The following is a 21102-nucleotide window of genomic DNA, read 5'->3' as shown; positions in this document are numbered from 1 at the left end:
CGGAATCCTTGTCAACAACCAGACGATCTCTCACGCGCAAGGTATTTTTGCTGTACCGCAGACGTACACATACGCGTATTGATGAGCCCGACCGATTCTTTTTTCCCCACGCCTCGCGCCCAAGCACGATGGCTGATGAGAATTGGCGTGACGTGTACGACCTGCTTCCATCGCAGTTGCGATTCACCCTCTACCGATGATGATAGACACGCTTGCACGGAGATTTTTGCAAAAGCCTAAATTACGACGAACATGAAATTGTTGGCACACGGCAGAGAAAACTGTTGAGTTTTTTGCTAGTCTAGTGGTGGACTTCGGCATGTGCATTGAAAAGACGCCAACGTTCAACGCTAGAGTACTACTGCACAGTACAACGCACAACTGTACAAAGGTATGCGTCTACGTGGAAAAGTGACTTTCCCCGTTGCCGAAGGCACATACAGGTACTTGTGTATGCAGCTATGCGATCAAACAACCACATCGGCCTCGGCGCAGCTAGTGTCAACGTTAGGTACAAGAAAGAGGCACAAGATGTGAGTGGTGCGAGACGGGTACGACAAAAACGATACATGCAAGATGCAAATGCACATGCAGCGCTCCGGCGTTGTTTGCCGTCGCCCCGCGCGAGCGAGCAGTAATCGGCAATTGCAGGCGCAGGTGCAGGTGGGAAGCAAGGTCAGATACGTGAGATGAGATGCTAACGAGATGGGACGATGATGAAGAGGACAGCCAGTGCAGCTCGTGTGCACGCGCATCTCAGACAAAAGTGATCGATCTCTTTTTCGTTAGCATCGTATGTATAGAGTACTTTGCATGACATGCCACCTGCAGCAGCTTGTATCGACCAGGGTAGGGTTATGGTCACGGAAGAGAACTGCATGTGGTTGCCCAAAGTGATGTGTGAATGCGAGTGCGAAATTCTAGGCGAGGTGATTGATTGGGAATTGATGCACAGAATGCCTGCCAGTTTTTGCACAACACACCAAAGCGCAAGCCTGCGACTTTCCGCTTCGCCAAACTGCAGCCGGCGTCGATCCTGCTAACAGGGGTGTGAGCGCTTCCTTGCTCGAAAATACAGAAGCCGCCCACAGCGGTACTTGTCCGCCTTTACGGTACCGATGTGGGTTCCGTCCGCCGCGTTTCTCTTGGCAATGAACAGAAGAGCATGCACCATGGTCCGAGTACATTTTCGCTGCCGAACTGACGCACAGGCTTGTGCAGGGGACTGTTTTAATTTTTTGTACTTTCTTGGTTAGTGATCATGAGCAGGATACCCATATCCGACCGACGCGCCTAGGGAGCGTGACTCGGATTGCTGGGGAGCGTGATGAAGCGTTACTCACGTAATTGCGGCAACACAACACTGAACGACACTGCGCCTCTCTCGACACTCGCCTTCGGCTCGGTCTCGTTCGTTGCCGGAAAGAAATAATACTATCTTTTTAAGGGGCCTATGCCTTACGCGCTCGGGTATCGTACGTCGTCGCTATTGCTCGCAGGCTCGCAGCTCCGAGTACTTACTTCGCTCGCAAGCTCGCCTCGCTTGTCCGGGGAATTATTTGAATTGTCGCGTTATGTTGTGTATCGTCACGCTCCCTAGCAATCCGAGTCACGCTCCCTAGGCGCGTCGATATCCGACACTCAAGATTCAGAAACTCCACCCCACGCCCGCTCCACTCTGCACCTAGGTCGCGCGCATGCATGCACGCTGGTGGGAAATCCACGGTGCCGTGCTTTTAAGCCGAGACATTGTGTTGTATGCAAGAACCCGGCAGAAGGAGATCCGTCCAGCATCTGTCGCTAGCGAGATGCCGAAACGCGCGAGATCTCTGGCCGCTTGACGCTATGAGGGCCGGACTTGCAGCTGGTCGAAGTCTTCTGCCAAGATGGTCCAGTCTTGTTCGAGACCTTTTGGTTCAGGAACAGACAACACGTCGTAATCGTGCGATCACATTCTGGGTCCTGCGGCACAGAGAATGACTGCAGGCGCGTAGTGGACTGGTAGTGTTGCGGCGGCGTGGTGCGTTAGATGCCTCGACGGAGCCCACGCGAGTGCTCCGGTCGACTCTTCGGATGAACCTCCGGTTTTGCGGACAATGGGCCGGTATCGAGATGCTGTCACAACGTTCCTTCCCGTCATCATCATCACCAGGCCGAACAGGCCCTGTCGTCGCCGCCTCACCTTTCATCATGGAAGCGATTCTGCAAGGGTTCCGAGTCCTCGCTACCACGCTCGTCATCTCGATGCGATGCCATCTCGCGATAAGCAGGATTGTTCAGATGATCTTGTTTACCCTTCTTCTCCACAATATCGAGATATGCGAATTCTCGCCTCGCGAGCTGGACATTGACTCTGGCAGCATTGTAGGATGCTTCGTCACTTGGCATGACCACCGCCAAGTTCGTGTTCTCCGTCAGGCGCGTGATGAAGAACATGAATGCACCGGTTTTGATTTGCATCTCCGCAAACGACACTTCGGAAGGCATCATTCCCGTATGCTTGGACATGGAATGTTTGTGCGTTTTCAAGATGCTGCTGATCCGCTCGAAGCGGTCCGTGTAGGGGTTATTTGCCTCGCTACCGCGAGTGATGTGCGTCACCACTAGACATGTGGTGCGCTCGTAGAGGATCATTTCCCGCGCGTCCAGGAGCTCCGCGAGCTTCTCTAGCATCCCCTCGATGACAGTTGCATTTGGCACTAGGAAGTAGATGACCTGTGTCCATGCCCGATAAAGACTTTGGTCCCATATGGAGCTTTGGCAAATGTCGACTTGCTTGCCGGTGAAGCCTTCGTCCTCGCATGTGGCGCGGATGTCTTTCACTTTTTGGGCATACAGGGCCGCTTTTTGGTCCGAAGGAATCAAATCCATCTTGTGCACGAGGACAAAGATCTTGCTGTTCGGACTAAACTCCTGCAAGGCACGGATCGTGTTGGCGAAACTGAGCATATCCGGAGCTGCTTCCCTCGATGCGATATCGAAGACGAAGATCAGTACAGCAACCGATGTGAAGACATGTGATCGTTGATTTGTCAAGTAGGATTCGACAAAGGAGTCTTGACTATCAGCGCAAGTGTCAGTTCACCTACCATAGCCCGCGAAGGTTCCGGGCGAATTTGCTCACCCGCCACAATCCCAAAGGTTCAACATGAGGTTTCCCATGAATTTGATGTTGCTGTGTTCCACATCTACTGTCGCTCCGAGCCTCCTGACGTCCTTTGCAACGTAATTCTGGAAGATGATGGAGCGCATGGAGGACTTGCCAGCGCCGGACCTGCCCATCAGCAGGACTTTGCGCTGTTTGTGGCGCTTGCTGCGCTCCGCGGTGCTCATGGTGGAAGTTTCTTTTCGGCAGAGCGCGAGACCGCAAGTGTTGTTGTCGCGCGGGCGGAAAGCTGTATAGCTGAGTATTGGTGAAGTGGACGGCGGTTGCGATGGGCAGCCGACGACGAACTGGGAAGTCGTGGCTTGGCAGCGTCACTCTTTCCTCCACGACTTACATGTACTCTCTGCCTACATTCTCTGCGAGCTCCTGGAACATTGCAGCTTTCACCCATAGTGCATTTTAACGCTGCGAGGAGATGCTTGGCCATTCCGTTGGTTTCAGGAATTGCTCACTTGTACGTGTTTCGAAAGCTGGCGAAGCATTCCTGGAGCTGCGTTGCTCGAACGCCGTACATTGCCAATAGAACTTCGACGATGAACGGACTACAGAGTGAGTTTCGAGCTTCTTTCGTAGCCATTGATACGTTGTCTTGTGAATGTACACTGCGGTACGGCGGCCGTTAGATTATTCTTCTACTGACGCAGAGTCTATGCGGCTGGACATTACATATGCACAGCAACAGCGTACACGACAGACATTTGTCACCTTCGAAGTCAACATAGTCTTTGAAACTAGTTCCACTACAGTCTCTCAAGACATTGATGGCGTCCACATGAAACTCACGCGGGCAATGTGGCATCACATGCTTATTCAGATTGGGGCGTTTTTGTTAAACTTTGAAAGAGACAGCGTCAAACTTTCCATTCGGAAAGTTTCGAGGAGTAGTTCGTCCAGATGGTGATCACCTCGGCATGCCTAAGACATTCGGCAGCCGCAGCTGCTAGTCCACGAATGGGTTATGCTCCGATAGGGTTCGAAGCGTGCGCGATCATCTGGCCATTCGAGCTTGTTTAAGGCGGACTTTTCCTGTTCTGAAAGCCCTAACTTGGAGGAAAACTATGGAAGCTGGGAAGCTGAGCTACCATTAGCGGACTGATATCTGCCGAGTCTGGTTGCTTTGCTAGTACCGACAGGTCGGTTTGGAGCTTCTTAAATGTCGGAGGTAACTCCTAGAGCTCCTCCTTGAGATTGATGCGAGCGTACACGGTCTGGCAGAGTCAGTCTTATCCCTCTTGGCAGTGTATGATGATGATCAGATGTCAAGTATTTGGAAGTTGTCTTGCCGCAGCAAGATGGACAGCCTGCGCCACTAGGAGATAGTGCGAGATCCTATGCAGCCAGTAAACGAGCTGAGGATACCTCTGGCTGCACGATCGCTGGGCAAGAGGCGGATTATCGGCCACAATGGCTTGGTGTATGCCAAGTTATCGTATCGCTTGCCCTGCTGTGCTCGGGCAGCCACGAACGAAGTAGCACAGCAGAAGAGACCTCGCGTTCCATGCCGCTCTTGTGCATTTGCCCCATCTGTCAGAAGATCCTTCATAGTGACGCCATGATCCTGCGTGTGGGCGTAGCAGCTAGCCCTGCTCAGCATGCTGTGTGCGTCTTTCCAACATATACCGTCCAAGGCGTACCTCGCGTAAAGAGTAGCTCCGGATCGTGTCGCAATGCAGCCAGAAGGGGCGGCCACGAGCTAGCGACCATAAGCCGGACAAACTTTCGCGAAAGCGAGTCGATTGCTTCTTTCGACATGTGTGCAAACTGCAAAGGATTGTGTATGTACCGTTGTAACTGCTAACAAGGCTCTTGTTCGGTTATTCGTGATCTGCAAGACCTTGGCTTTGCGTTTTCTGAGCTGGATCAGCGTGCATATGTGAGCCAAAAGGTTACCGACATCTGCCAGCTGAAGCACCATATCTGGTCTAGCTTGGTCAGTCCTTGCGATTGTTGCTGATGACTTCCTGTTTTAGGAGGTATCAATGAGGCCGTATTGCTGCTACTTTCCAGCCAAGAGCGACCGCTGCGCGATCGAGGGGCAACACTACTATGGCGAGCGCCATTGACCCCCAATGGGGGCCTCAGCGGGCGAGTCTGTTGCCATGGTTGGAGTAGTGTCAACCTGGTGATTTCTTTGCCGCCGCGTTGCGATCTTCGCGTGAGGTTGCTTGGTCGCCGAGATGGTCTCGAGACGTGGCTTCAAAGCTCTACGTTCTTCTTTGAGCGCTGGCACAGAGCATGCAGCAAACTGTCGTTGTCTTGCTCGAACAATGGTCAGAGAAAGCCGCAATATCAGAGGATGAAGCGCGCGGCAGTTGAAGGAAAGACGCGCTTCGGCCGGCTTTTCCGGAGCCGCCGGCGCGCTGGTGCGCTTTCCTTCAAAGGCCGTTGCAAGTCAATGAAGAGAAACATGGACTGTAACACCGCAACCAGCGTACTCTCATCTGCTGATGTCCTCAAGACATAAGGGAGTCTGAATGGGCATGTTGTAACGCTCTGCAAGCTCCCAGAAGAGGTCAACTCTGCACGAGAATGATGCATATCCAGTCGTCGTCAGCCCACGTTGACGTACATATCCATGTCATAAGCCGTTGACCTCAGATAATACCATTTCTCCAACCATCCGCCTGAGGAACTCAGCATGAAAGTCATCCTCACAGGCGCAACAGGCTTCATCGGCAGCGAAATCCTCTCCCAACTAATAGCACACAACTACATCAACCACGTCTACCTCCTCACCCGCCGCCCGCATCCAGACCCAAAGTTCAGCTCCAGCAAGAAAGTCACCCAAATCCTCCACGAAGACTTCGAAGCCTACCCCGACGCCCTCCTCCAGCGATTCAGAGACGAAGGCGTAGAAGCATGTATTTGGAGCTTAGGAGGACCCGTCTCCGCATTCAAGAATATCGATGAAGCGCGGAAAGTCGGCGTGAATTTTCCTGCGGCTGCGGCGGAAGCTTTTAGCAATGGGGTTGCGTATACCATGGAGCCGTATGTGGGATATCCGGAGAAACAGCCTGCGGTGGGGGATAAGAGGTTTCCGTTTCGGTTTGTGTTCATTTCTGGGTGGGGAGCGGAGCAGGATCAGTTTAAGAGGTTGTGGATGTATGGTGAAAGTCGGAAGATTAAAGGAGCTGCGGAGAAGGCTTTGTTTGATATTGCTGGGAGGGCAGAAGAGAAGGGAGTTAATGTGGGTGATGGACAGGATGCTAGTGTGAATGCGAAGCATAATGCTGGGCAGAAATATAAGTGCTTTGAGGTTATTGCTCTGCGGCCTGGTGGAGTGCTGAAAGGGAACAGTGAGGGCATGCTGAATGTGGTTACGGAAGCCGTGATACCTAGCATTGCTGTACAACGACTTGCGAAGACCGCGATCAAGGTTGCATTTCACGGAGCCAATAGAAAGACGATACTGGAGAACAAAGACTGCTTAGGTGACGATTGGGCATTGGTGAATAGCTTCCGAATGTGAAGCGCACGTTCCCAATCTTCTCGTTACTTTTATTGTACAGTTTCTTCTGGTGTTGGCTGGCCTTTCCTCTAAGGGTCGAGCTTTCCCCAAAGCTAGCCAACATGCTCGCAATGTTCCTTTCCAGAGATTCCACCAAAGCAATTGCAAGAGCCCTGGCTGCACTTCTAGGTCGTGGAGTGGCTCACAGTACAATTGAGCAAGTGAACCTCTCAGTGCACAAAAGAGAGCACTCAAGCCAAAGGATCAAACTCGCTCACGTCCGACTGCTCATCGAGAGACACACGCTTGCTCTTCGAAGGGCTGCGACGCGCGGCGACGACACTGTCATTGCGAGACTTTGGTTCGTGATTACCAGAGCCGTTGAGTCCTCCGGGAGAAGCACCGGTCGTAGCAGCCTTGACCGAAGCGAAGGCGGCTTCGAGGCCATCGTCGGACTCTTCCTCCTTCGTTGCAACGTCCTCGTCCTCGTCCTCAGAACTGCCCGGATCGGCGTACTTGCCAGTGACTGACTTCGAGCGGCGGCTGGTCATCTGGCGCTTGGGCAAAGGGGTGCTCATGTTGAGTCCCTCATCATCGTCCCCGTCCTCATCGGACATCGAAGTGAAGTTGCGCTTCTTTCCGCTGGCAGACATCTTGATAGCAGAGACACGCTTGCTAGCTGGGGTGCGCTTGACGGCGGACTTTGGAGTTGAGAAGGCGCTGCCGGTACCGGTACTGACAGTAGGCATCTTCATGTCGCGCTTCAGCTTGGCCACATGCTCTTCGATAGCCTTCTTGGTTGGGTGAAAGGACTCATTCGCTACGCAGCGGTCAGTGGGTTTTGCCAACATGATCTTTGTCAGAAAGTACGGAAAGTGGCAGTCCAGTTGTCGGCAACTTCCTGAAAGTTGATCTTGATGCTCCCGATGATCAGTAGCAAGAGGTGTTGGTCCCGCTCGGGAGTCCACTTGGGCGCCATTGAGTCGTCGTCCTCGAAGAGCGCCTGCAATGAAGAGTCAGTATTGTGGTGGAGCAAGGGCGTGGATCGGTTGTGAAGCAAGAGGCAGACATACTAAGCTCTTTGTTGGGGGTTGTGATGTTGTGGTCGAGGTTGTGAAAGTTGCAAGTTGAGCAGTGAGTGGAAGAGCAAGTTCGAAGAAGGTCGCCTGGAAAACACACGTGAAAGTGAGGGGACTAATGCAGCTGATGCTAATGCGTCGCTGCCGCTCCGTAGATCCAAAACGGCTTCACATGTGAAGACATTCGACAAGCTGCGCAAGGTACTCGAAATACAACACAGCACTAGATTGTCTGTTGCGGCACTGGCACATTAGATCGCCGAAACCCATTCATCTGGCTTCACGTATCTTCACGTCCTTTGACGCGCGACGCGATTGCAATTCGCGAACCATGTGAAGTATATGCGCGTGCAGGCATACCAGCAGGGATCACGAAAGGGGATCAGTTGGATAGGACAAAGTCTCTGTTGCCTGAGTTACAACGGCTCACAGGCAGCAGCGGCGTATCACTAAAGGTCACAACGCAGGAAGCTCAACTTGAGGTTGCTCGACCAAACATACTGCATCTTGTGTAAAGCTGGAAGTTTAGGCTTGGAGCACGGAGGTTCACAGACAACTAGGGACAATGCCAATGGGTGCTTCCACGTCCAACGAGGTCCTTCTTGACCTGCTTCGTTTCACTATCTTATGCCAATCGCGTACAATCATGGTAGCGTGCCTAACGTGCTACCTCAAGTCGTTTTCGCCATTCTCGTCGTCGAGGATTCTCAACCCTGCCCATGTCTCATTCCGTGTGGTAGCGTTTCAGACGACTAAGTCAAGTAGTCACTGTTGATATCCTCGTCGAAGTTGCCTACGAGGTGGCCGAAACCGCCCAGGCCGTCATCGAAATCACTCGGAGCGTCGGTGAAGCTTGCCTCGATTGCCTCCAGTTTGATGCCATTCTTACGGCCCGACGGAGTGGGTGTCTTAGCGATACGTCCGTTGGTGACATCTGTAGAACACGTAATATTAGCGTAGGTTGGGGTCAAGGTGGAGAGCATAGACAACTTACTAGAAAGAGCATCCTTTCTCGGAGTGTTGCGTGGAGTCTTCTTGGGGCTGCTAGCAGCGGACTTGCGGGCAGGTGTTATCTCGCCTCGCTCACCACTCTCAACTTCTGCCTTGAGGACTGCGGCTTCCTTCTTGATCTTGCGGAAGCGGTTCTCGATGGTATCTGGAAAAAGCCTTAGTAAATAGCCATTGGTACAGATGGGGCTGGAGTACCGTAAGTTGTTCCAAAGTGGAGTGCGACTTGCTTGTAGTCAATCTGTTGTGTAGTCAGTGGGCCGAGCGTATAATCAAGCAGGACTTGGTCGCAACAAACCTTGACACCAGTGGCAATGATAGCGGCGACGACTCGCTGCCAGGTCTCCTGACTGTCCCAATTGACTGTGGACTTGCCCATGGTGGTTGGCAAATGCAATGTCTGTCCGGTGAGGAGGCGGTTTGGCTGTGTGCTGTGTCAAGTTGTGGTATTGAGGCCAGAGAGGAGAGCCGACGAGAAAGACTTTCAAGTCAGATAAGCGAGCGTGGCTTATCACCAAGTGAGCAAGTGAAGTCTTGTGAAACGTTGTGCGCACTCGTTCCTAAATGCACGTGCGTTTGCGGCTTTGCAGCCAAAACAGATCTGAAGACGAACGGGCAAAGAACAGTTCCTCACGAGGGACAACGCCGCCGCTGTGACAGACCAGGAGCCTACTCCAGAGTCTCCAGGATTGTCTGTTGATTCGTGGATTCAATGCCTACCGACCAGCTCCTTACCTTCCGCTTCACATCTCACATCGAAAACAATCGGCGCTCTCACTTCACCGTTGGTGGGGCAACTTCCTCCAGAGCACGTCAAGTATCTGGTTGACGCGAGTTCACAGCACTTGACGCGTCCTCGTGAAACTCTATGTCAGCGCTCCTGGCAGAGACTAAAGTGGTTGCTGGGGCCGTGGGCGAATCAATGTGAAATGGTTGGGTATTTGGGCCAGCGTCCCTTGTGTTGACCCATCTCAGCAGAGAGAACAATAGCGACTTGAAATGAGTCACAAGCAGTCGGAAGGAGATGGTGAAGTGCACAAATCATGCCGGATTGATGGCGAAGTGGAGTGTTGGATGGGAAGTTGTGCTGCCGGAACGGGTGAAGTTGTCGGAACTGCCGAGCGCGAGCTCCACCTCGCACCTCGCGTTCACGTTCATGTCTGTTCATCTCTTCACGGACACATCACGTACAACGCGTTCGCGACCCACGAACGCGACTGAGCAGCGCGTATCGACGACATTATGTTTCCTGACTATCTTCGATTGCCGCCTGAATCTCCGACACGACTCTGCCACTCACAATGCGATGCCTTCCGCGCGACCCGAACCAGTGCCACCTTCCTAATCGCGTATTGCTGGGGCCTAGAGATCTTGAGCTATGAAATCCCGACTTGAGATTTTCTTCACATGGTCTGGATGACTTTTGCAATTCTAGCTGGCCAGTAATCGGTTGCAGTGCTTGTTCCACAATGTCCGAAACATCTCAGCCAGAGTCGCGGAAGCTGATTGAGGATCTGTGCAGTCTTCAGGTGCCATCAGTCCTACAGGTCTCTCCGAACGCTAGACAAGTCCTCTACAGCACTACTCTTCAAAATGGACACAAGAAAGGAAAGCATGTAGTGTCGACGCTCTGGCTTGCGGACGCGGGTATAGCGGACTCCTCTCGGCAAATCGCCTCTGGCGAATTCAACGACCACCTTCCTCGCTGGCATCCCGAAAGCCATAGCATCGCCTTTGTATCTGACAGAGCAAAAGCTGGCGAGCAATGGGCCATCTACCTCTGGAATCTGCGGGATGGTGTTCCTTATGGTGAGCCTTACGCCATTACGGACGTGCACAACGAACGGCAGATCGCCGCCTTTGAATTCTCACCAGATGGCAAAAGCATTGCGTATCTCTGTGCCGATGCTGAAACCTCAGAGCACAAAGCTCGCAAGGAAAGCGGCGAAGACTGGCAGGTTTGGGGACAAGAGTGGGCCAATGCACACCTGAACGTGGTGAATATCGAGACCAAGGAGACTTTTCGCCACGCTGGTGAAGATGCACACGGGCACAAGTTCAACGATCATGTAACCGCACTCAGCTGGGGCCACGACAGTCTCTCGCTGGCCGTCGTGCACACGAGAACATCGCATATCGAGGAACCTTTCCTGACAGGCTCGCAAGTAAGCCTAATCAAGCTGTGGTCAGACGATTGTTGGTCCGCTGAGGTAGGCCCCATAATCTCCTTTAAGGGCATGTTCGCGTTGTTCGATACGATCCCTTTCAAGATTGCCGTTGGGTTTGCTCTAAATATACTGACTGAACTCAGTCTATCCTTGATCTGCCAACAGCTGTATTGAAGGTCATTTGGGGCTCGGACGACAAGTTGTACTTCATCGGCGGCGTTCCTCTTGACAAGACCTGCGGCGGAACCGCGGTATATTCTTTTCCAGCGCGAGCAGGCGCAGAACTTTCAAGAGTCGCTTTCGGTATCGAGGACGATGCAAAGCAGGTTGCCAGCGCCGGCGGCGCCCTAATTGGACACGCAGAACGAGGCTTGCACGATGTACTCGTTATGCTGCCAGGCCGGGTCTTGCACAGCCAAGCGAAGTGTATCAAGGCTTTTGATGCCGGCTTCAGAGATGATGGCGAGGAGCTGATTCTCGCCATCGCTACTTCGGACGTCAATACACCTAACGAAGTATACTCGACTTCGTCAGCAAACAGTGAGATGATATGCTTGTCAAATCACGGAAGATCGTTCAGAGACCGCAGTTTCGGCTCCTACAACCCATTTTCATGCTCATCGTTGGACAAGGAGGTTGATCTGGATGGCGTCTTCTTGACACCAAGCCGGAGCTTACCAGCAGCTCCTCAGCGTACCGTGATCTTGATTCATGGAGGTCCAGCGATGCGCAACTCCAACGAGTTCGACACGTACTTGTTCTACTGGACGCCTTTCTTATTGCACCATGGCTATTCGGTCCTGCTCACGAACTATCGAGGAAGTACTGGGAAGGGGGAGAAGTTCGCCTCTTACAGCCTGAAAGGTGTAGGACGATACGATTGGGAGGATGTCGTAACAATTACGAATCATGCTATCAACCTCAAGTACGCCGACCAGGACCGCCTGCTGGTAGGCGGCATTTCACAAGGCGGGTTTCTCACGAACCTCTGTGCCACCCGAAACGGATCATTGTTCCCTTGGAAGTTTCGCGCAGCTGTTCCACTGAATGGCATTACAGACGCAGACACTATGTCTCTGACTTCTGATCTCGGTGCATCGATTGAGACGGAATTAGATATTGCTGGATCGCCATGGACGCTGTCGAAAAGTGATACGCGGAACCGACAAGCCAGTGCTATCTGGGAAATGGGCGAAGCAATGCGAAGATCCAAAACAGAAAAGGCCATGATTCTCCCTCCAATGCTCATTATGCAGAGTGAAAAAGACGAGCGTTGCCCGATCGAGCAAGGAGTGGGCATGCGCAGGGCTCTGAGCCATTATGGTCTGCCCTTTGAGTTCGTTGTTTATCCGCGACAACCCCACTTGCTGATAGAGCAGAAGTTCTGGATTGATATGGCGGAGAGACTCGTGCGATGGTGTGAGCTGCATATTGGTCCGGCTGCATAGTCAGCAAGTCAAGCTAGCTGACAAACCATCTCATCCTGCAGCCACAAGCCAGGATTCTTCGCCACGCATTAGCAATCGCACAAACCCAGCGGCATATACCGAGCAGAGTATCTTGACACGGAGCAGAACTGTGGCCGATAGACTACGTTCGCAAAGCGATGGTTTGTCATGATGTCTCTACGCCTCTCCGTGTCATCAATTTTCAGGATTCTAGCTTCGCTGGAGCTGAGGTCTATGCTGGAGACAGCAATCTGAATGACTTGATTGTCGAACGCATCATGCTGACAAAGTACGTTTGGAGAGCAGTCACCTCCCGCAGACCCTGCTTCTGCATGGGCATGATTGGTGAGACCGGAAAGCAGTCCCTTCTCAATTCGAAGATGGCGCCTTTTCGCCTGATAATGTGCGGCAACCGAAGCCCAAGCTCTGTCTGGTGCGAAGCTTAGACAAGCATACAGGTAATGTCCGGCTGTATCCTATAGGCTCCGTCGGTAGCACCATTGAAATACTGCTCGCGCCTACTCTCATCGCGTTCGATGATCACTGCAAACAGGCCAGAAGTCAGAATCGCCTACAAGTTCCGCCCTGGACTCAGCAGATCGAGAGTGACGTTGCCGGAATGGACTTGATTCGAGATGCGCCCATTGGCCAGTTGGTGCGCTGGCTCACCCACAATCGAGTATTGCAGTATCCCGAGGAGAAGCCCGGCTTCCGTTGCCCAGCAAGCTATACCGGCCGAGACGACCTTGCAGAGAAGTCTCATCCTGAGTCTGTTTCGCGCACCTGGAACAGTCAATCGGCGGATCCAGATCGCGCCATCGACGCAACGGACATCGAGAAGAAAGACCTGGAACCCATAGAGGAAGGCGCCCAAGATGAATCCCCCAGGATTTCGGGCATTGATCGTCCGACTCTGCAATCTATGCCGACAGCTCGATCAGATCTCGAGCATGCCTTGACTACCGAGGACTTGGAGAAGCTGGAAACGACAAAGAGTCATATGGAGCGAGTTGGCACGCGCGCCACCCTGCAGCAGATCCGTACACAAGCAGAACTCGAAGCTGCCTTCACTGCATCCACCATCGCGAAAGAGCCCAGTCGCGCGATACTGCCACAGCGAACAAGCAACGGAGATATCCTGGTAGACTGGTACACTGAAGGGGATCCAGAGAACCCCCAGAACTGGTCAAGTGGCAGGAAGCTCGTCGCTTCATCTATGATATACATTTACACCATGGCTGTATACATGGGATCTTCGATCATCACCTCCTCAACCGAAGGCATCATGGAAGAGTTTCACGTTGGGCCAACAGCCGCCAGCTTGACTCTTGCGCTGTACACGCTAGCTTACGGCATCGGGCCATTACTCTTCTCTCCCTTGAGCGAAATACCGAGCATTGGCAGAAATCCACCATACATGATCACAATGGCAATCTTTGTCATTCTGTGCGTGCCTGCAGCTCTTGTGCAAAACTTTGCCGGACTTCTCGTGCTTCGTTTCCTGCAAGGCTTCTTTGGATCCCCCTGCCTTGCCACTGGTGGGGCGAGTCTGCAGGATATGTACAGTCTGATCAAGCTGCCTTATGTGCTTTGCATTTGGGCATTTGCTGCCGCTTGCGGCCCAGCGCTGGGACCACTCATCTCAGGATTCTCAGTAGCAGCTGAGGACTGGCGATGGTCTCTTTGGGAGATGCTTTGGCTCAGCGGGCCTGTATTTATTGGCATGCTCTTCTTCCTGCCCGAAACATCTACTGCCAATCTCTTGCTGCGGCGAGCACAGAGGTTGAGAAAACTCACAGGAGATTCAAGATTGAAAGCTCAGTCTGAAATCGATCAAGCAAACTCGAAACCAAGGGATATCGCTTTCGAAGCTCTGGTCAGGCCACTACAACTTATGGTCATGGATCCTGCAATCGCTTTCACGGCAGTCTACGTGGCGTTGTGCTATGGCATCTATTATTCCTTCTTTGAGGCGTTTCCTCTGGTATACATTGCGATGTACGGCTTCAATCTCGGCGAGCTTGGATTGACATTCCTCTCCATCACCGTCGGCTTCATACTGGCCATTGCAGCATTCTACGCGTACCTTTACTACATATTGGAGCCGGAGATTCGCAAATTCGGCTTGGGTGCGCCTGAACGACGTTTGATCCCAGCTCTGTTCGCTTCGTTCTTGTGTCCCATCGGGCTCTTCATCTTTGGTTGGACCTCCGATCCAGATATACACTGGATTGTCAGTGTGATTGGTATCATGATTTTCACAATGGGTATCTTTGTGATCATGCAATGCATTTTCGTATACCTTCCTCTGTAAGTCCCTCTTCGCGAACATCGATATTCCTATTTACTAATCTCATAACAGGGTCTACCCGCAATACGCAGCATCGCTCTTCGCCGGTAACGACTTTGCTCGATCGACGCTTGCGTTCGCAGCAGTGCTATTTTCGCGCCCAATGTACCTCAATTTGAACATCGGGCCGGGTACAAGTCTCCTCGGCGGTCTCACTGCTGGGTGTATTGCTGGTGTCTTCGCCCTGTACTTCTTCGGGGCAAGACTTCGTGCCCGGAGCAGGTTTAGTGCCAAGTAAGGCGTACGTAGTGGCCGAGACCGCAGTGTCATGGACTCAGCTCTGCAAGGACCTCGACTTTCTTGAGACCCGACAAGCTCTATCGTCACTTGTGAACAGCAGGCTTGCGACTTTAGCGCTGGTCTTGGTGTGGCTTGGCTTTGGGCATAGCTTTTGGGCCTGGGCTCTGAGCGATTCTCGAGACCTGGTGAGCGGCTTACTTCACTAGCACAGCGACAACTTTACAATCTGCCAACGAAGGCATCGATCGGCCTCTTACTATCAGTTTCCGGCAAATATTTTGCAAATATCAATCGGTCGGATCGCTCAATTGGTGCCGAGATCCCGATCTGCTCGCTGCCGACAGGTGTCGTGGGAGCTCGGACAAGGATGGCTGGCTGGCTCTCTGTACGTAAGTTACAGAAAGCAGAAGTCGCACGTGCACGGTGTACGCACACGCCTTACAACCTCAGCTGTGGCTCAGAGGCATCAAACATCTTGGCATTCGACTACTCCACATCTTCATGCTGACATGCATATTTTGAAACACGATGCAAGTATCAGCCATACTCCAGCTCTACCATAAGCATCCAGCTGCTCTCGAGCATGAAACATCAAAGCCTAGGCTTCGTCATGTTCAGCCTTGGTACATCTGCTGGCCAGTGGCTGTGAACAGACGTTGACGGGCTAAGCAGACATTCTCCTCACTCATGTATTCCTGGACGGAAATGCCAACGCTACGAGATCGAAGTGTCCTCGCACCTTGCTGGCATCTTTACTACAGGTCTACAAGCAATGAGCCTGACAAGACGACTTGGCAATTGGCGAGAACAGGTGATACTGCCTGGATTGCAGACGCGTAGGACGTTTGTGGCTCAGGAAGACAACGCTGTACGATCGTATAGAATCACTAAACTGGCAGTGATAAGGCAAGAGGCATGTATATAATGCTTGAGGTAGAGTCTTCAAAGTGGACATCTCACAATTCAGAAACAACACAACAAATTCAACAAGATACCACAATCGTCAACTCGTTACATCTGCAACTTCAAACGTTGTTCAAATGAAGGCACACTCTGTACTCGCCTTGATCACCATCGTTGGGGGCTTGGTACAAGCTCTTCCAAACAACATTGCTGCTCGTGACCGCGATGGCGGTAAGTCTTATGGCTTTTAGTATCTGGCCTGCACTGATATGGCGACAGATGATTGGCGTGACGTCGAGCGAAAGTTCAAAGACGAGTACCATGATGTGAAGGACAAGTTCCACAAGTGGGACGACCATCGCATGAAGCTGAAAGTACGAGATGCGGATGATGGGCCAGACGACGGTCCGCATGATGGTCCGGATGGCGGAAAAGGCAAAGGCAAGGACAAAGGTAAAGACAGATATGGCGACGATGGTCCGGATGGTGATGACCGAGACGAACGAGAAAAAGACGACGGACCAGATGGTGATGACCGCGACGAGAGGGAGAAGGACGACCGCCCAGATGAAGACGGCGACGGCCCCGATGGTGATCGCCCTGATGAAGATGGCCCAGACAACTACGGCGACCGCGAAAACAACCACAATAACAGATACGACGAAGACGGACGGCCACAAGACAACAACAATAACAACAATTGGAACGACGTCCAGCCTCCTCGTCTGTAGTGTCTGTCGCGTCTGTCGCGTCTGACCTGCCTGACTTGGCTGTCGCGTCTGTCCTTTCTGTCGCGTCTGTCTTGTCTGTCGCGCCTGTCGCGTCTGTCGCGTCTGTCGCGCCTGCCACATCTGTCGCATCGGTCACATCAGTCACATCTGACACGTCTGTCACATGTCGATGGCGATGATGGAGGAGGACGAAACACTTATCCTGTGATTGGTGGTGCTTTTACACTCGCTATTGTTATGGTTGCTTTGCTGTGAACAAAAGTGCGATTGATCGACTCGCTTGCTTGTCGCAGAAGAGAACAAATTTGGATGAGATGAGATGTTCGCGGTGGTGGTTGGAGCAGAAGGTTTTGGTTGACACATGAGGCGTGACGAAAATCTGAGGGTCCTGGTTTTGGAACCATGCTAGACCCTGTTTGTGGTGTTTTGAGGGAATTGATGATGGCTTTCTAATGAATTACGATTGTATGAAGGGTCTTGCGAGATCGGTCCAGTCGCTAAGTTGTTGCTTGTCTTGGTTTCGACGATAGTTGTGGACAACTTCGGTAATCTTATTGCAGTTTGCACCTTAACTCTGTGAAAGACCGAAGAGTCTCCCTCTCCCGAGTACTCGAATGTTTGAGTATTGGTCTGCTGCATTCCAAGATTGTGTCAGTGTCAGCTGCCAACCCAAATGCCTCGTGATCGCAAGTTCACGTTGGTCAATCGTGCTTCCAGCACTAAAGGCTCCTATTAAACTCAGGTTGCCAGGGTATAGAGTTGTTTCGACAAATGCGAAGAAGATGAAGAGAGTGCCGATAACCGTCTGCCTTGGAGCTGTGCAATCTCTGTCAGTGGCTATATAGACACGGAGAACGTGCCTCAAGTCACAGAATACACTCCAGCTCAGTTCACATCCAGTACACATTCGTTCAACGCCACTCAGACAGTCTTTACATCAAAACTCACAATGAAGTTCAATTCGGTTCTCCTCGCCGTCGCTGCCGCGCTCAGCATTGCACAAGGCGCTCAGATGAACGCGGAGGCCAACGAAGTCGTCGCTCGCGCCGCAGAGGCAGAGCCCCAAGGGCACGGTCCAGGCGGCAATTTCCAAGCTAGTGGCAGTGGTGGCGGCAGCTCAGGTGGCAGTTCGGGCGGCAGCAGCGGCAACAGTAACAACAACAACAGTAAGTCGTAAATGCCGGTTTCGCACAGATGTGAAACTAACGCGCACTAGAAGAGTGCGACGACGACGACGATGATGATGGACACTGCAACTCCGCAACAGGACTCTCGCTCCCAGTGTTCGGTAGTGTGGCTGGACTTGCGGTGGCTATGGCTGCCTTGCTGTGAAGCAGTGTTGCTGGGGAATTTTCGGGAGTTGATAGGAAGTGAGGTCTGGATAATCATGGCGAGTGGTTTGTCGACTTTGATGGAGTTGCCGGTTTCGGTGGTGGAGCTGCGGACGTAAGCCTACCATAGTATCTCCATAACAAGAGTAGCCGTCGCCAACTGTCGGAACAATGAATCTTCGTGTGTCTCACTCAAACTCTCCAGGCACCAGCTTAAGATCTTTTTCACTTGGTCGGCGAGCCACAAATAAGTACCTCGTTGAGCATAGCGCATCGAGTGGAGACGTTCAATGGCGATTAGTGTGCTTCGAGAAATATACACCCATGAGCTGTTTGTGCAGTAGTGGCATTACTCCCACACAATGGAGATTGTGGTGCCAGCCAAGGCGATTCTCCCCGCAGCTTCTCCAGAGTCTGCATTGAGTCTGCTTGGGGCTTGCTCGGCGGCGTATGCTTACTTGAGTGACGTACGCTTACTGCGGAGAGCTGTCAAGACGTGACATCGTGTTGCAAACCAGGTTTTCCATGGTTTCTGGCTGAACTGACAGAATGCCGCGCCTTCTCTTCGTGGCCTGACCAACAAATACATGCGTCCTGCATGGGTAGCAAGCGGCCATGCGTGCGACGAGAGCCCATTGGGAATTCCTGGGGAGATCATCCGGATCTTCCGCTGAGGCTCGGTGATGCTGGGTGGAGCGGTGGAGTAGTAATATGTGGCTTTGCAGTCGATGCCAAGGGCTGGGCGCAGAACTTTTCAGTGGACATGTCCGGGGGTTTGTTCGGTGTTTTCGAATGAGGAAGCAACGTCTGTGGATGCCTTATGAATGCCAGTTCACAATGAAACATAGTGCATAGGCACTCGTCACCTCATTTGCTGATCACGCCGATTCTTTGCGGACACTGTCAGCTCTGCCCGCCAAACATGCCCGCTTCTCTGCGCCTATGCTTGAGACCAGCATTGACCAGGTAGTAGGTCGTGGCTCTCTTGTCATGATGGCTGAGCAGGCTTGTGTATCCTGCCAGCCGCCATGGCCGCGTACAGCTCAGACCTTGCGGATGAACAGGAAATGCGTAGCGTAGTTTGAGAAGCCGTATTCTGGGACTTCCGGAAAGTCGCGCGGTGTATATAACATCCGCGCCGTGCTCATCCAAGCTCCCTCTACAAGTTGTCAGAGCCCGGCTGCATCAAGATTATCTTTTCCAGCAAAGCATCTCATCGCCATCCGACGTGGATATTCCAATATGCGCAACACAAACTGGACCTTCGCCTTGTTGGCTGCGGCCATCTGTGCTGTCAAAGGGCAGGACCTGGACCAGAATGATATTCCACAGGAGTGCCGGTCCACCTGTCAGCCAGTAGTGGACACTGAGAACGTTCGTGTGACCCATCTCCAGGTTGTTGAGGCTTGCTAACAATCGAGCAGCGATGCGACCAGCAATTTGATGACGATGACAACAACAACAATCTCCAACCAGGAATTCCAGCCAACCAGCAGTACCGAGACTGCGTGTGCCAGGACCAGAACGCCGCACAGGCTCTCGCTTCTTGCGTCGAGTGCGTGGCACGTTTCCCGAATTACTACCTGGATCTGGACGACAACAACAACCCTGATACACCTGATGGTCCAGATGGCGATGATGTCAATGATCCCGATGGTGATGACGGGCAAGGCCAAGGAAACAACAATAATAACAACAACAACAGGAACCAGACTGTGGTCGATAATGGTATGTCTTGAGGCCGTGATGAGGCCGTGATCCGGGGAGGAGCGCAATCGAAGCCGAGTACTGACCATCTTCACAGACGTCGCTGAGTGGGCGCGTATTTGCGGCCTGCAAGTTCCTGGAGCCAACAACACAAGCCCAAACCCAACTGCTGGACCTACTGCCGCTGCTCCAAGGGTCACCGCAACTGGTAGCACCACCGTGGTGCAGACTGTAGATTGTGACGATTTAAATGACCCCGACGGACCAGACGGCGACAACGACGACAACCCAGATGTCAACGAGCCCCAGTGCACCCGAACCACAGTGCTTCCAGTCTTCGGAACAATCACAGGTGGTAACCAGACCCCTGGAGCTGCCCCAACAGGCGTCTCGACTTCATTCGCCACGTCTGTTGGCACTGGTGCGAACGGTCAAACGAGCACTTTCACCACCGGTGTTGCAGTCGCGACTGGCGCCGCCGCTCTCCCAGCTGAGGCTGTGTCGTTCTTCGGAGCTGGTGCCGCCGCTCTTGTCGCAGCTTTCGCTTTGTAGAAGCAGGCAGTTTTTGAGGGAAGTCGTTCTTGGTGTTGCGTCGGGCGGTTGAGGGGCATTAGCCACGGCAGGCTCGAGGCCACAGTGCTTGTATCGGAAGTGGATCGTAGTAATAGCGATAGCTGATGCATTATGAGCCAACGAATAACGGACGTTTAATACTCGCTGAGCAATTCTGGTTCTGATTCATTGTTCCTTCGAGCGCACAGCGTGGTCGATACGGCCAGATAGCCATGAACAGTCCTATGATACCCTGAAGGCCGCGACCGTGGTTTCCGACTCGAGTCCTGCGGGCCTGTTTTGTTAGTGATATGGAATTAGTGATATACGATTAGTCGAGGCACAGCTGAAGCTGGCAGTGTATCTTGGGCTTTTCCGGGCAAAGAGTTCACGTGAGCTCCGGAAGAGCCTTCATGTACAGGTGGAATCCGGTGAGCAGAGCAAGGAGCGCAAGCCTTTGTTTGCATTTTGCTGCAGCTTGGGATGTGAAAATTGATAGTGGGCTGATAAGTCGCGTGTTCAATCAGTTCACCAAGATTTGCCGGTGACACGTCGCCCGCGAGTTTTCCGCACCACGCGGCATATCAACTTTCGAAGCACAGCGATCCTGCCATCAGCATGTGCCCCAGCGCGTCGTATCATCTTGCATCGCGGTTGCGGCCAAGTGTGTCGTTGGGTTTGACGAGGAAGGACAGCCATGGCAAACGGCAGAGAGCCACGCTCTGCGACACGTGGGACGTGATTTCCGTCGGATGCAATATGTAAGCTAGAAGCTCTGTGCACACGGCAAAAGCGCGTATCGTAGAGATGAATTAAGGATAGCGCAGCCCAAAGAGTTGTATCGTGAGAGTTATCCTTCATCTTCGCCTGTTCGACGAATCAGAAAGCGCTCCCCACAGAATTCCCGGCTCGCCCTCGGCCAACGCGGGCTGTTTAGTGACCTCGGTCAACTTAACCACTGCGCTCTGAGC

At 52.6% G+C, this 21102-nt stretch overlaps 9 protein-coding genes across 9 annotated transcripts; 6 read left to right on the top strand and 3 right to left on the bottom strand.

Moving 5' to 3' along the window:
- Nucleotides 1-2178: 2178 nt before the first annotated feature.
- On the bottom strand, nucleotides 2179-3333 carry RHO25_010507 (uncharacterized protein; the record flags this gene model as incomplete). The annotated part of the gene is made up of 2 exons (XM_023602585.2): nucleotides 2179-3061; nucleotides 3125-3333. 2 exons carry the CDS (start codon nucleotides 3331-3333, stop codon nucleotides 2179-2181), a joined length of 1092 nt encoding a protein of 363 aa, XP_023451566.1.
- Nucleotides 3334-5804: 2471 nt separating this feature from the next.
- Nucleotides 5805-6635, top strand: RHO25_010506 (uncharacterized protein; the record flags this gene model as incomplete). Its single annotated transcript, XM_023602586.2, has 1 exon — nucleotides 5805-6635. The coding sequence occupies one exon, from the start codon at nucleotides 5805-5807 to the stop codon at nucleotides 6633-6635; it is 831 nt and encodes a 276-aa protein (XP_023451562.1).
- Nucleotides 6636-6865: 230 nt separating this feature from the next.
- On the bottom strand, nucleotides 6866-7593 carry RHO25_010505 (uncharacterized protein; the record flags this gene model as incomplete). Its single annotated transcript, XM_023602587.2, has 2 exons — nucleotides 6866-7434; nucleotides 7485-7593. The coding sequence occupies 2 exons, from the start codon at nucleotides 7591-7593 to the stop codon at nucleotides 6866-6868; spliced, it is 678 nt and encodes a 225-aa protein (XP_023451203.1).
- Nucleotides 7594-8445: 852 nt separating this feature from the next.
- Nucleotides 8446-9080, bottom strand: RHO25_010504 (uncharacterized protein; the record flags this gene model as incomplete). The annotated part of the gene is made up of 4 exons (XM_023602588.1): nucleotides 8446-8627; nucleotides 8688-8849; nucleotides 8900-8942; nucleotides 9000-9080. 4 exons carry the CDS (start codon nucleotides 9078-9080, stop codon nucleotides 8446-8448), a joined length of 468 nt encoding a protein of 155 aa, XP_023451560.1.
- Nucleotides 9081-10170: 1090 nt separating this feature from the next.
- Nucleotides 10171-12317, top strand: RHO25_010503 (uncharacterized protein; the record flags this gene model as incomplete). The annotated part of the gene is made up of 2 exons (XM_023602589.1): nucleotides 10171-10911; nucleotides 11013-12317. 2 exons carry the CDS (start codon nucleotides 10171-10173, stop codon nucleotides 12315-12317), a joined length of 2046 nt encoding a protein of 681 aa, XP_023451561.1.
- Nucleotides 12318-12936: 619 nt separating this feature from the next.
- RHO25_010502 (uncharacterized protein) lies at nucleotides 12937-14905 on the top strand (the record flags this gene model as incomplete). The annotated part of the gene is made up of 2 exons (XM_023602590.1): nucleotides 12937-14627; nucleotides 14680-14905. 2 exons carry the CDS (start codon nucleotides 12937-12939, stop codon nucleotides 14903-14905), a joined length of 1917 nt encoding a protein of 638 aa, XP_023450869.1.
- A 1042-nt stretch (nucleotides 14906-15947) lies between these two features.
- On the top strand, nucleotides 15948-16541 carry RHO25_010501 (uncharacterized protein; the record flags this gene model as incomplete). The annotated part of the gene is made up of 2 exons (XM_023602591.1): nucleotides 15948-16041; nucleotides 16090-16541. The coding sequence occupies 2 exons, from the start codon at nucleotides 15948-15950 to the stop codon at nucleotides 16539-16541; spliced, it is 546 nt and encodes a 181-aa protein (XP_023451559.1).
- Nucleotides 16542-17490: 949 nt separating this feature from the next.
- On the top strand, nucleotides 17491-17873 carry RHO25_010500 (uncharacterized protein; the record flags this gene model as incomplete). Its single annotated transcript, XM_023602592.2, has 2 exons — nucleotides 17491-17707; nucleotides 17758-17873. The coding sequence occupies 2 exons, from the start codon at nucleotides 17491-17493 to the stop codon at nucleotides 17871-17873; spliced, it is 333 nt and encodes a 110-aa protein (XP_023451067.1).
- A 1241-nt stretch (nucleotides 17874-19114) lies between these two features.
- On the top strand, nucleotides 19115-20131 carry RHO25_010499 (uncharacterized protein; the record flags this gene model as incomplete). The annotated part of the gene is made up of 3 exons (XM_023602593.2): nucleotides 19115-19246; nucleotides 19297-19600; nucleotides 19677-20131. 3 exons carry the CDS (start codon nucleotides 19115-19117, stop codon nucleotides 20129-20131), a joined length of 891 nt encoding a protein of 296 aa, XP_023451065.1.
- Between the last annotated feature and the right edge of the window lie 971 nt (nucleotides 20132-21102).

This window comes from Cercospora beticola, chromosome 7 (assembly GCF_033473495.1).
Source record: "Cercospora beticola chromosome 7, complete sequence".
Classification (NCBI taxonomy): Eukaryota; Fungi; Ascomycota; class Dothideomycetes; order Mycosphaerellales; family Mycosphaerellaceae; genus Cercospora; species Cercospora beticola.
The sequence above is the reverse complement of the archived record's forward strand: the minus strand, read 5'-3'. Positions and strand labels throughout refer to the sequence as shown.